Source organism: Polyergus mexicanus, unplaced genomic scaffold (assembly GCF_030449975.1).
Source record: "Polyergus mexicanus isolate NDT 795.1 unplaced genomic scaffold, iyPolMexi1.0 SCAF_5, whole genome shotgun sequence".
In the NCBI taxonomy this organism is placed as follows: Eukaryota; Metazoa; Arthropoda; class Insecta; order Hymenoptera; family Formicidae; genus Polyergus; species Polyergus mexicanus.
The window spans coordinates 187,222-201,318 of NW_027223325.1; the positions used below are offsets into that span (position 1 = coordinate 187,222).

General features: G+C 36.8%; 2 protein-coding genes and 1 non-coding gene across 3 annotated transcripts; 2 read left to right on the forward strand and 1 right to left on the reverse strand.

Annotated features, from left to right (window-relative positions):
* The first annotated feature begins 181 nt into the window (after positions 1-181).
* Positions 182-9,495, forward strand: Ypel (Yippee-like). Its single transcript, XM_070295924.1, has 5 exons — positions 182-465; positions 6,455-6,862; positions 7,529-7,572; positions 8,127-8,235; positions 8,318-9,495. Exons 2-5 carry the CDS (start codon positions 6,761-6,763, stop codon positions 8,405-8,407), a joined length of 345 nt encoding a protein of 114 aa, XP_070152025.1. The 5' UTR covers positions 182-465; positions 6,455-6,760; the 3' UTR covers positions 8,408-9,495.
* Positions 9,496-10,911: 1,416 nt separating this feature from the next.
* Positions 10,912-13,732, forward strand: LOC138933077 (uncharacterized). The gene is made up of 5 exons (XM_070295546.1): positions 10,912-11,108; positions 11,310-11,659; positions 11,749-12,020; positions 12,141-12,372; positions 12,463-13,732. Exons 1-5 carry the CDS (start codon positions 11,077-11,079, stop codon positions 12,633-12,635), a joined length of 1,059 nt encoding a protein of 352 aa, XP_070151647.1. The 5' UTR covers positions 10,912-11,076; the 3' UTR covers positions 12,636-13,732.
* Positions 13,733-13,897: 165 nt separating this feature from the next.
* Positions 13,898-13,969, reverse strand: Trnac-gca (transfer RNA cysteine (anticodon GCA)). The gene has a single exon. It is a non-coding gene; the product is annotated as a tRNA-Cys (tRNA).
* Positions 13,970-14,097: the final 128 nt, after the last annotated feature.

The following is a 14,097-nucleotide window of genomic DNA, read 5'->3' on the forward strand; positions in this document are numbered from 1 at the left end:
TTCGAAACATTTGAAATCGCTGAATTCGCGCGCTCTACTGGCGGTGTCCGGTCTGAAGTCGGGGTCGGGGTTCGTGGACGGGGGCGCGTGCGCGCGAAACGGGTCACCCCGTTCACCGTGCGTGTGTGCCCGTGCGCGCCTGATTTCGCCTGCGGAATAAATCGAACGACGCTGAGAGGCTGAGAGACGAGAGTCGATCAGGGAGCATCAGAGAGCGACGATCAGCAGTCACGGTGTGTGGTTCGCTGGACGTGCAAGCGCGTCTCGCGTAATTTAGTAATGATCGTGACGAACTGTAGCCGTCGCCGTCGTTGTTCGTGGCACAATCGTACAGAGACGAAACAGCCGTGATCCGTGGTCGTTCGCGCTCCGAGGCCCGAGCCGCGAGAGAGTAGAGAGAGGAGGACCGAGCAACAACCGCGTCTTCGTCGCACGCTGCTGCAGCGGTCACGGATGCATATGGAGGTACGTAAAACAAAAGATCAAAATAAAATATCCAACGCGCTCCTTGTCTTTGTTTACCCGAATAACTCCTCTCTCTCTCTCTCTCTGTGATTTTTTTCCGCGTTACATATATCGTATGTACGATCGCGTCAGGTGTTTTTCACGGCGTCACGAAAGCTAGAGAATCGTCGAAGGCTAGCAGCGATGCGATCCGTAGGCGACGACACGATATCCACGCGAAAATCGGGCTGATCGAAGCGTAAAACGATCGCGCGCCAGTCGCGCTTCGTTACATATCGCTTTCGATCGGTATAAATAAGTCTCTCTCTCTCTCTCCCCCCCCTCCCGCTCTTGTTATCTCGCCGTCTCTCCGACCCCGAAAGCTCTTTCTCTCGTTCTCGCAATCGCGACTGTATTGAAACTGTATAATCGTAATCACACGTACTCCATACTTGCCTTCGTCTCGAATCAACTGCGTATTATTGTTTTCGTAATTTCCGTAACATTCTCGCGTTCGACGAGGGACATTATATTTTTACCCGCGTTAATGCCCACGGATACGTCGTACGCGTTAAATCATCGGGTTTGTGTACGTTCTCAGCTGATGGGGCCTGTCAGCTGCCTCATTCGTCGTGCCTCGTCCCGCCTCGCTTCTCCTCCCCTCCCCTCGTTTCACCTCACCTCACCTCACCTCATCGCGTTTCGATTCGCGAGATGGCGAGGCGTACTCTGTCCTCTGTCTCGCTTGGTCTCGCTCTCACCCTCGTCCTTGCCGACGAACAGGGGTATCGCGTCAGGTTAGCAACCCACAATCCTTTCTTCTCTGCTCTCTCTCTCTCTCTTCCCCTTTCTCCCTTCCTCTCTTTCTCTTCTCTGTTATCAATGGATCGGTTTGGTTTCGATTTATCGCAACAATCTTTCGTTGTTCATCGAAAAATTTATCGTTTCGTAAGATAATAATATTTATTTTGTTAATTCGTGTGCGTTTGCCCATTCCCGCTCGATTTCTTGTCACTTCCGGTGATTACTGAGACATTCATCTCGGATTCGTGTCCGCGGATTCGATCCTATTTATTTTTAAACGAGAAAGAAAAATCCACTCGTTTTCTCTTTGAACAAAATTTAAAATGGCTAACAATAAGATGGCTAACTACACGCAAAACTCGCGCAAATATTCGTACGATGATATAATCGCGCTTAACGTTAAACCTGTACTCCACCGACACATGACTGACTGAAAATAACGGAATCTTTCGACCCTTATTCGCGATCCTCTCTTCGATTCTTTTACATGTACCGATGTATACAAATATACAGGGGACAATCTAAACACGGTTTGTAGATCCCTGCGAGAGATGTTTAGGCTATCCGTTTACTTTATACACGCATGACAGACACACGCGTATACATATGTATACGCATGCGATAAGTGGTACACGGATACACAAGCGGCAATGTCGCCAGATAACGCGGCGCATCCGCGATGTTTTGTATACATTAACAGCTGACCTAACTATCGCGTTCATAAAAATATCAGGATCATTATCTCAGCCAAGTAGACATTATCGAATGTTTCGCTTCAACTGCTGCGAGATCGGCGTTACGAGATCATTTGGAATTTTTCAAAATTATTCTCTTACTAAATAACTGTTGTCTTATTAATTTCTCTAATCGATGGTCACGAAACGAGTTCGGATATAAGAATGTTATGAAAAATATAATATAATAGTTTAAAGTGTCTTTTGTCCACAAATAGCGTAACTGAATAAACACTGATTCTTTTTTTACCAGATTTTTTATTTATCGTAATGATGCGGAGAAAAAATATCATATATTTTATTTAATATATGTATATATATGTATTGTTGCATCCGCGGATCGAAATCGATATAATTCGAATCCGCGTGACACAGCCGGCACTCGCGTACCGCGATGTAAATAAAGGACACGTATTAAAAAGAACGAAAGGAACTTTAATATAACAACACAGAATACTATTATACAAGGAACACGGAACAATAACGGTTATCGTGATCTCAAATACGTCCGCCCGGAATGGCATCCGTCGCGAGACTCCCAGATGGCCGATCTCTCTCCGGATGAACGCCGTTGTTTAACAACAACCCTTAGCAACGTTCTCCCGGAGACGGGTACAGCAGATTCAGGAATAACGGCCACAGACGACCCGCTGGGACGCAACAATATATATATATTGCAAGAGAAATATATAATATTTATAATGGAAACATGTATTTGATATTTGACAAGAAAATTTGTTGGGGAGGAAAATATTGGGTTGTCGAAAAAAGAATTAGAATTATACACACAAAAAAAGGTTTCTTTAAATTTAATATATCTATTTGTTTGACTTATATTTGTTTCGTTAGAAAAACATAATTTTATGCGAAACGTTATTTTGTTGAATAAAAAATTTAATTGTTTCGTTGAATTAAACCATGTTGTTTGACGGAAAAACAACTATTATTTGGAATAGTATAATTTATTCGTTTACCGCTATGCGGCGCGCTATATGTATTTCATTATACTTGTATTCAAGTTTCTGTCATAAGAGTATACGAACAAGACCTGCAAAATGCGACTAATAACATTTAACAATTATTTCTATCGATTTCATTTCCGATACGATCTTTATAGAAGAAAATTCAGATAATGAAACTAATTTTTGGAAAATCGGACAGATAAATGTCCGTTATTCATTTATTCGGATAGAAATTCCGAATAAGTAAAATTAAGTTTTTCTATATCCTAAGATGCTTGAAAGATTTGATTAGAAAGATGCAGTAATGTGCCATTTAACTTTATCTAACTTGTTTTAAGATTTATTTAAATTGTTAAAAGCGATATAATGAATCTTTTAAATAAAAGAAGAATATTGTTTGAAAGAATAATATAATTGTTTAAGTTGAAGAAAAAATAAAATTCATTCAAAAAATATTTTATTTAAAATAAATAAATATATTATTTGAAAATGAAACAATCATATTTGTTACTTTAAACATTAGTATGGTTGGATTATTTCAAGCATTATATTTCTTTGGTTACAACAAAATTTATTAAATCCAAAGAAACTTTTCTCTCTGTGTAGCCTATAAAAATTCTGCGCATTGCACTTTACGATAACACGACGATTTGTCTTTGAAAAACAATCTGTCATATTTGACGGACGCGTTGCGAAGAAAACGAATATGTATGACGTGAATTAATTAAACTAGACACACGGCTCTCAGCCTCTCAGCCTCTCTCTCTCTCTCTCTCTCTCTCTCTCTCTCTCTCTTCTTATTTATTTATTTAGTCGGTATATGTATGATTTATTCAATCGATCATATCAATGCAATCGCGAATATCGTGTCGCGAGGAGATCTTGTTTTTTGAACGAGTAATATTGCGCGTAAACATCGTGCTCTCGTATCTTTGGCGCGTATATAGGCAATCGCGCGTGTTAAAATTGCATACTCGAATATTTCTTCTCGCGGTTGATCGGTTCAATCGTTGCTTCCTCGTTGGCTTGCGAAAAAGGAAGGGAACGGCGAGGTGTCCTTGCGAACTCGTCGGTCGATCGAAGGCGGCGTCGCGTCGCGTCGCATGAACCTGTTGGACAACGGTTTTGTGTACATTTACAGCTGACTGGACTATCAGCTGACTGCGCGACGGAATAGACGCGCGCGCGCTCCGCTCTTTTCTCTCACGTCTCGCTGTTGCACGCGATTCTTTCCTGGCGCCTCGCGTAGCTTCCTCCTCTTCCTCGATATCTCATTTTGGGAGATACCAATTTTCGATACCACACGCAACTTCCTTACCTCCTTTTTTTTTTTTTTTTTTTGTTATTATTCTCGCTGCTTTCCTTATTGCGCGTCGTGCATATATATTCTTGTTCGAGCCATTTTTGAGAGTTACGAGTCCTTCAGATTTGTCCGTTGTCGCATATATGCAGAAGCTTATTGAAAATTAATGAATCATTAGCTCGCTTGAACCCGCTTCTTTGTCATTGTTCAGAATATATTTCTCAATCGCGATTTGAGCAGGATTTTTCGAGACTTCTCGTGTGGCTCTCTCCGCCATCTTCCCCTGCCTTTTCCCTGCGTCGTAATCAGTGCGTTGCGACAACGTTGCGACGAGGGCAATGGCACCCGCCCATTCGATCCTCGTTTGTAATGTAATTCTAATGCGGGGTGAAGGGTGAATGACTCGCGTAAATTCTCTTGCGCACAGAAGGCAGTTTATAAATAACTGGAAGCGCGCAGGGGGAGAGGGAGGGGTCTTTGTCCCCCGCACTTGGGTCCTCGGTCGTCAACCCCTCGATCATTCCTCTCCGAGTCACCCGGGGCTTGCACTTTATTAGGTTTCTTTTTAAAAGTATCGAGTAGACTTATCCCGCGATATCGGTGAAGAGAAGCTCCGATCTATGCTTATATGATCAATAAGAACATTTCATAATGATTAATGTCAATTTATCGTCTCTGTTTTCGCCCAATTTCGCCAAAAATTATATATTTTAGAAATTATTTATATATGTATTTTTCACAACAATTTATATACATATATAGTAAAGACGCAAATGCGTTTGTAGCATCTTTTTTTTCCCTCTTTTTAAATTCCCTACAGAATCTTTCGCAAAAAGAATTTTTGTCTTTTATATCGTGGGATTTGTGTATGAATAGATAATTCGATTTTATCTTAATTGTGACGAGAGATATAAATTTTAGATAAAATTTTCTCACAAATGCGTACAAGTTTTCTCTCCTTAGTCGATCGTTGCAAGCTTGCCGACTTGCTGAGCCGGTCTCTCTCTTTTTCTCGTCGTCGCGTGAGTACTTGCGCGAAGAGAGAATAAAAAAGACACCGGTTCGTCTACAATAAGTAGCAATGACCTTGACTAGTATATTGACTCGAAAGTCCCGGTCTCTTTGTTCTCGTCCATCCGTTAGGAAACTCGTTCCCGTACGCTCTCGTTCGAGCCAGTCGTCAACGGAGACGGGATCCAATTCGATCGGTATATACTCGCGAATGCGAATTAATTCCAATATGTCCCAGTGATTGTTTCATCTTAAGAATTATCATATTCGTATTCAAAGTGCGTCTAAAGATGTACTCGCGTGTGTACGTGTACTTGGACAGACTTGGACTGGATAGTTCCAATTAAATCTTCTCCGCGAGGTCATCGCGAGGATCAATTCCGATTAGCGGAGATTTTGCGGAGAAGCGAGTGCGCGATTAGCATTTATTAAGCATCCGGCATCCGTTCTAAGGAAGAATAAGAAAGAGACTCGGGCGCAGAAAAAAAAGACCTCCACCTTTAACGATTCATAATAACGTAACGTCCTTCTCTCTTTGTTTGAATGCGCGCCAGCACGTGGCGGCACGTCAGCCGATGTGTGTAGCACGTCGGTGCAATTGCCTTTGAAAGCTATGCCTCGCTTCGCTTTCAACGTCATTTCCGCAGCTGTCATTGCGCTCTTCCCTACCCAGTCGCCAATAGCGTTTTCTTTCTTCTTTTACGAAAATAAAAAGAAAGATAAGAGCAAGAGAAAGGATAGCGAAAGAACGCGATGACATTTCGCGATGGCTGAAATAAAGAATTTTTTCAAGACAAAGATATACACAGATAAATATTGTAGCACAAAAGCTTATGCGTTTGTGCTACAATATTTGCAACTCGTCGTAATGCACTTTATCGCTGGCGGAGATATTCATCGCGTAATTCACGGACGTACGGATCGATATATCGTCGACACGTATATCTCGTGAAAATTGCAGAGCTTGTAAGAGCGCGAAATTAGTTAGAATTTCCGAGCTAATACAATAACCGCTAATACTGATAATTGGTGTGTCAAATGAAAAAAAAAAAGTCTGACATGTCGCGAGATCCCGTTATGGGATGGACTACGGTTTACGGCTACGGACGGACTTGATATATCGGCGAGAATCGATTCGAAATGAAGATCAACGTTGCACATTTTTCAATAATCTCCTTTGTTTTTATTGACTACAGGTGTCCCCGAACCGGCGCTGTCTGAACCAGCTCAACAGCTGATCGGAGCACGAAGCGGCGGTGAACGGGGCTACTATCGCACCACCACCCCGCGTTTCGGAGAGAAATTCCATTTCGTGTCAGCTGAACGTAAAGAAAAGAAAGGGAAAATAAATAAATAAAGAGAAAACTCTCTCGTAAATCTCTCCCTCTCTCTTCTCTCACTCGCGGAGAGAAAGAGATCTGTATCCTTGCGCTGCTAGGATAGAGAATAGCAGCGAGCAAGAGCAAAGTGTGTGCTCGCTCGCTTGGATACGCCAAGCCACCATGGTGAAAACTTTTCAAGCGTACCTACCTTCCTGTCACCGCACTTATTCGTGCATTCACTGCCGTGCTCATCTCGCCAATCACGACGAACTCATCTCTAAGGTGAGCTATGCCTCGATCAAGCAACACACCTCTATCGCATTGCTTTCTTTTTTAAAGAAATCATCTCTCGTCATCTCTCAATGAGAGAACATATCGGATTATATGATATCGGTATTAGCCTAGAAATCGTTACTTAAAATTTTCTAAAAAAAACGCGTGTTTCAAAAGTTACTTTCAATCTTATCTTTATATCGATGAAAGTTATCGACACATTTGATTAATCTATATCGACGAATATGATTATGGCGGGATATGAAGAAACTAATTCATTTCGACGGTAGTATGTAGTGCAAGAAAAGATTAATTTTTTTCACTCTTGACATCATAATCTGTAATAAGGAATTAAGAGAGTTACATATTATAGAACTGTTGGAGAAAGATTTTCAATTGAAATGATTCTCTTTCTCGCCAACGGAAACTAATCGTGATGTTGATTGGAAAAGATTATTATCGTTTACTTCATCGTACAGTAATAGTGTGATTTCAAAGAGATCCATAATAGCCTGAAGAAATCACAGGAAACTCGCTTACCGGAAACACGTGCTTCCGATCGACATCATAAATAGTTCCATAATAGCTAATAATAGAAGAGTGTAACTCGATGTCTCGTTTTATCATGTACATTATGAATCGAATGAATTAAATTCTGTCCATTTCGCATTTCAGTCCTTCCAGGGCAGTCAAGGTCGTGCCTATCTCTTTAATTCCGTGTAAGCATAATTAACAATAAGATATTAAATAAATGAAATAGAGAATAATTTTTTTACATCTTTGCTGTCGATCATTTTTATAATATATATATACACACACAGGGTATCTCAAAATTATTTCTATTCTTTCAATTAAATCAAAGCCAATTTCTTCTTAGCAAAAATTTAATTTGGCACCACTCTTTTCTTTTCTCTTTAGCTTTTTATATTTAATATATTTAAATTTTATAAAAGAATAGACAGAGAAAAGAAGAAATTACTTGAAAATAAATAAAGAATAGGATCTTTATTTCTAAACCGGATTTTTATTTATCTATTTTAAATGGATAGAAATTCTTTCAATTATTATTATGATTAGAAAACATTATCAATAATTTGTCAAATATTAATTGAGAAAATTTAAAATAAACGATTTTCTTTTTAACTTCAATCTTTTTTCTAGTTATTGTTTCTAGTAGTGGTTGGTCACTTTAGAATATATCTATTTATATATACATATATGATGAGAAGAGAGAGAAACATTTTGCAAAATGTTAATTATATTTATTATGTAGGGTGAACGTAGGTTGCGGACCTGCGGAGGAGCGAGTTCTGTTAACTGGGTTGCATGCTGTCGCTGATATCTATTGCGAATGTTGCAAAACCACGTTAGGATGGAAATATGTTAGTTATCCAACAAAATATTTAAATTAATTTTGAATAAAGGAAAGTTTAATAAAATTAATCATTCAATGATATTTTTTAGGAACATGCGTTCGAATCAAGTCAAAAGTATAAGGAAGGAAAGTTTATAATCGAACTTGCCCACATGATCAAGGAGAATGGATGGGAATGAAGAGCAAAGGGGAATAGAGAGAGACAAGTTCTCCGTGCCTCTCGTCAAACTTTTCCTGATAATGCCTACAACGTTGTTCTAATTGCAATGTGCGGCCCCTCTCTATTCGAACCACCAACGAAAGTCTGTGATTTCATTTGTGATTTATAATCTTAGTAATCTTCGTTTCGGACGATTCAACATCGGTTTGCTTCTGATCAAATCGAGCAAGCGAAGAAGGCGATCGGTATTCGCCGGTGTGGACACATTTCACCAAATATTGTAAAGAAATTATTTTTCAATGGAAGAAAAGAGTAGAGTAATAAGACGATAATGTCGAGTAATGGTGGAATATGATAATGAAGGTGCCATGGTGGAGATAAGGAAGCGAGATCGCTCGGTACGAGCAGTGGGGTGCCCCCCCTTTCCTAATTTTGATCCATTATCTTTGTAGACATTGCGTGGCATCGTGTGCATGTCAACACTGAATGCTAAAAATTAAACGTGCGGGGCACCCCGACAATCAGTTTTATCTGTTTTACGCACCGGAACAGCGCAAGTGCCACAAACTTTGCCGGACTGATTGCCTGCCTGCCGCGTCTGTCATTGGAATTTCACTGCCGATATTCCTAATATTAATTAAGGAAACTACGTTGTATTTAGAAACAGCGTAGCGATAGTCCTAGAATTTAGCGTACATTATAGAGTACTAAAGCCTATATTACATTATTATAGGACCTCGTGGATAGAGAAAATAGGAATAAATAAGAATAACGGGGGCAACAAGAGCAGAGGAAAGAGAGAAAAAGGAAAGAATTTGAGCGAGTGAATGAAAAAAGTTGGAAGAGAGGCGATAGCATAGAAAAACGTGATCAAGTTTTGTGTCACGTGTGTATGTTTGGTTTTATGTTCATCATGCCTGCCAAATCGTCTGTAATATCATGTAATATGTTTATCCTCTTCATGGGCTGAGTAGAGTGTAGTATGATTGAATTTTTCGTTGTGAAACCTTGAAGATGTGTGCGTGTGCGTGTGTGTGCGCGTGTGCGTGCGCGCGCGCGCCTTCCTATATGCACGTAATATGAAATATATCTGAAACATAGAGGAAAGGGTGATTGTTCGTTTCTTTTAAAATATCGATCTCGTTCGTAAATATTTTATAAAATCCAACTATGTATTTACGAGATTGTTAGTAATGATGGTCACGGTTCCCGACGGTAAAAAGATAGTCTTTCATCGAGGATTAATCTATATTAATCATCAAATATAGACAAACGTCCGCAATCGAATATCTATAATCGAGTTGCCGTTTTCTTATATTACATTTAAATGCATTCTTATGCAATGTATGGTTCTTGCATAAAAGATTTTTCTTCGGGATATTACAGGCTAGTTATATAAATTTATCATTTTTGCTATATTCCTTGACGAGTTCTTCCGTTGCTATCTTCTTGTTATAATTATAGAAATGAGAGTTGATAAAAATTTTAAACTTATCAGCAATTATATTTAATGGCATTTGCACTTATGCTATTAGTGAAAATCGGATAAATACAAGTTGCGTTTCTCTTTCTTACTTTCCCTCTTTCTCTCTGTGCATGATACTTAACGATTAAACTAAAAGCTCGTATAAATTGTTGCGTTTAATCGACTTTTGCATAGAAAATTGTTTTTCTTTCACGTGAGTGTTATATTATTAACAGGAAGATAGAGTTATTGTGTTTATTCGTTAAGCGACAATCCGTTTATATTGTACGAAATACTTTGTATGATATATCAATACTCCTCTCGTTTTCCGCACCGTTTTCCACAAGATCACGTATAGGCAAGACATATGTTTATCTTTAAAATGCATCCATGTGAAAGTGCAGTGTATTCATACGTATGTAGAAAGATGTCTGACCGCCTACCTATTCGACAGATTGACCGACTGATCGACCGATAAATGAACGAACGGATGAATGAATGTGCCGGCCTAATATTCACGCTGTCACTCAGAGTACTTTTTATATTAATGTGCCGATATCTCCTTATCCGCATTCACCTCTTTTCAGAACCTTGTTGAAATGTACCTATCGACACAAATTCCGTAGTCTTCTCAGCCTCCACAACTTCCACTATCACAGGATTTTGCTTTGTAAAACGTGTTCTTAATAAAATAAAAAAAAAATCCGCAAAATATTGAGGATAATTTAGATGCGTTTTTTTCTCTAAATTTTATAAGATGAAAATCTGTTGTAAATATCTTGTATAAACGTTTTCTCTACTTGTTTTGGTTTTTTGAACGCGAATGTGGGATTGCATGGCATAGTGCATTCTATGACAGAGATCTTAATAAAAGACTGAAGGGTAAGTATACACGTCACTGAATGAATTCTTTTCAGAGCTTAAATTAAATATCTTTATTTTTGTCCAAATATCTTGATTTCAAATATAATAGCGCTCCACTTTTACGCATGCGCATTGCGTTTTGGGTTTCGCTATGTCCACCGGGGGAACGTTGCGCGGTTGCGCCACCATATTATACAGATAACAATGGATTCTATCGTATTAATTTGACATTTTCCTGTTAGCGTTTCTTATAATTATTATTTATTTTTTTTTTTTTTTTGTTCGCTTTATGTGTGTGGGCATATTTTTATTTATCGTTATTACATATCTATTAAACACTGTCTGTTACTTTAGAATTAATGATGAGGAACGCAAAAGTTAAAAATTCAAGGTAATTAAAATCATGGAATATCGAAAATAATAGTTACCAATAATAGCTATCACTTGCTCTGATCTCGAAAAATAGAGAGGTTTTTGTAAATCTCATTGAGATAAATAAAACACTGCAGTTTGCCATTCACATCAATTATACTAATTATAAATCAGTTCATAATGATATGTTACGTTTGACCTGTAATACAAATTTTTACAGAATAGGAAGTTTGGGAAGCTTTAGTGATGGTGGTGGATTATTCGACGTTGTTGTACGACCAATGCTGCAAAAAGGACACGAGGGAGAATTGTGCAGTTGGTTAAAAGAAATGAGTCTAATTCGTACAGTTTCCAATTGTCCTCATTTGGAATGTAATGGACGTAGTTTAGCGTGGAATCCTGCAAGAATCATAGACAAATATATTTGGTCTTGTCCCGAGTGCCTGAGAAAGCTATCGATAAGAGAAAAATCCTTTTTTTTTGGAATAAAATGTGACCTGAAAATGTGCCTTCAATTGATACTAGGATGGTGTCAAAATATTCCCTGTGAAATTACTGCTTCATACTTAGGTCCTTATTTACACAAATATTTTATGGCATATTATGAAATGTTATATAGAATCAGATATATATATATATATATGTATATATTATTACAGATATCAAGAAACATGTAGTTAGAAAAACATACGAACGGTGTGATGAAGTTTCTGCAATCTATGTGAAGAAACATCCAGAGGATTGGTTATTAGGCGGTGAAGGTGCAATATTAATAGTGGATGAATTTCCTGGTGGTTATATGACGGAACGTCAACCAGATTTGAACTCTGCCAAAAAACGCAATAATAATTCGCACACAATAATATGCATTGCGGAAGCGAGTGCTATACCACCTCGCATATGGTTGCATATGATCGAAGCTGTACCAGAGGTAATGGAATATATTATTAACGATTACTGTTGTTTTATTTATTATATACCAAATAATATTATATAGATATTAGTTGCTGTAAAATGCTGTATTGTTTTAATTTGGTGTCATGTTTTACAGCCACAAAAAATTGACAAGCAACAAATAGGGGTCAACAAGTGTAATATGGTGAAGGAAGCTCTGAAAGAAATTGTGAAGCATACAGTGCCAGGAAGTTACATAGTAGCAAATGATCGTGTTTGCTGCTGCAATTATGAATCTTTACAGAGTTTAAGGCAATATAAAATTATCAGTATTGAACAACTACAAAAATTTGATCCACCTGGTCAAAGTAAACTTCTTGACAATCTTGGTAATTATTCTTCTTTATACAATAATGTCGTAATTACATATGTGTATAAACAATTTTTGCGCGAATTATTCGTTCTTATTAATTTTTAAGAAACAATTTGGCAAAACGCCATTGAAATCTGTGAGGAAGTTCAAGAAGCTACGCACACTTCGGGCCAATATATCATTGCTAGACACTTATGGAGACAGAAATTTGGAACATCACTCGCTACGGCTTTTCAAGATATGCTAAACCACATTGCAGAATATTATCGATTTTCTTAAGATAAGGCACAAATATTGAACTCGCTTTTAGATCGCAACATTATAACATCTCTCATGACAAAATGCTATTGCAAATAACACTCGATTTTTTTTATAAGCATACATAGAAGATTGGTTGAGAAATTAGATCTTATATATATAATTTTCACACAAATTGCCTTATATATAAAATGATAAATATTCATAAATGATATATATGTTCTATAAGATTTATTTTTTATATGTGCATAACAAAGCAAAAATTAGAAATGACTATATTGTTAAGTCTTCCAAGTACTATTAAGATATTACTCTTCATATAAAATTATATATATTGACAATAATTGTTAAGAAATTAGAATTATAGTGAAAAGGTAAATGAACTAATAGAGAGAAAGTGAGACGGCAAGATTTATAAGAAATTACATCTAAACTTTTCATATCTGTGGTAATATTGACAAAAGTTATTGCATTGAAAGACTGAGAGTGACACTACCAATAGAATATACAAAATAATTTCAAACCCAATAATATAGCAATATTAGGATAAATAATAATAGCACATATATTATTCATAATTTGTTTTCTAATGGAAGAGATATTAAGTGCTATAATCTTAGGTATAAATCTTCTTTTTTGTGTACTTTTTTTTTCTTTCTAATGTTCGCTCTCAAATGTTTAAGTACGCACAAAATTAAATTTTTAGTATAACTTTATATTTTACTATATTGTTGTCATATGTATGTTTGTTTATAATGTTATGTAATTGTTGGACATAATTTTACATTTATAAAAAAAAAGAGGGATAGCAAATAATGAGCCAATCAATTTTTTGTGGAAACAATTCGATAATTTTTTAACAATTTATCGATTATTTATAATTTCTCACTATAGCATTATAATTAAGTTAACAATAAAATACAAAAGTTGCGCTCTTATCGATAAATATATTTTTTCAAATATTTTCTCTAAAAGATATTATAAGATAGACTCCAATGATCATTGAGAGAAATTCAATATTTGCTACAAATTTTACTAATATGATTTTTTATCTATTTTTGATGAAATTGATAATAAAATGTAAAAATCAGACGAGATTTGTATTTATTATACCTGTTTCTTGGGTAAAAAAGTTAGTAATAATAATAATATTGCTAAATTGTATTGAATTTTGTATACACATATATAAATGATAATATACGTATGTAATTACAAAATAATATCTTTAAGATTTTTAGTCTTTATAAGAAAATATATAATATGATGAAAAAAAATATCTCCTGAGGGGGCACCCGGGTTTGAACCGGGGACCTCTCGATCTGCAGTCGAATGCTCTACCACTGAGCTATACCCCCAGTTATGGATTGATGTCAAATACATAACTTTCTTAGACAGAGTAAGGAATTTATTTCACATTTATCAAGTATATTCAAATATAAAAATGATTTATGCAATCCCGAAATAATTTTGATCAATCGAAATA

Coding starts and splice junctions, on each gene's coding strand:
- Ypel (XM_070295924.1), top strand. CDS start 6,761: ATGGTGAAAACTTTTCAAGCGTACCTACCTTCCTGTCACCGCACTTAT. Junction 6,863..7,528: donor ACGACGAACTCATCTCTAAG/GTGAGCTATGCC, acceptor TTCGCATTTCAG/TCCTTCCAGGGCAGTCAAGG. Junction 8,236..8,317: donor CCACGTTAGGATGGAAATAT/GTTAGTTATCCA, acceptor GATATTTTTTAG/GAACATGCGTTCGAATCAAG.
- LOC138933077 (XM_070295546.1), top strand. CDS start 11,077: ATGATGAGGAACGCAAAAGTTAAAAATTCAAG. Junction 12,021..12,140: donor TGATCGAAGCTGTACCAGAG/GTAATGGAATAT, acceptor CATGTTTTACAG/CCACAAAAAATTGACAAGCA. Junction 12,373..12,462: donor TAAACTTCTTGACAATCTTG/GTAATTATTCTT, acceptor TTAATTTTTAAG/AAACAATTTGGCAAAACGCC.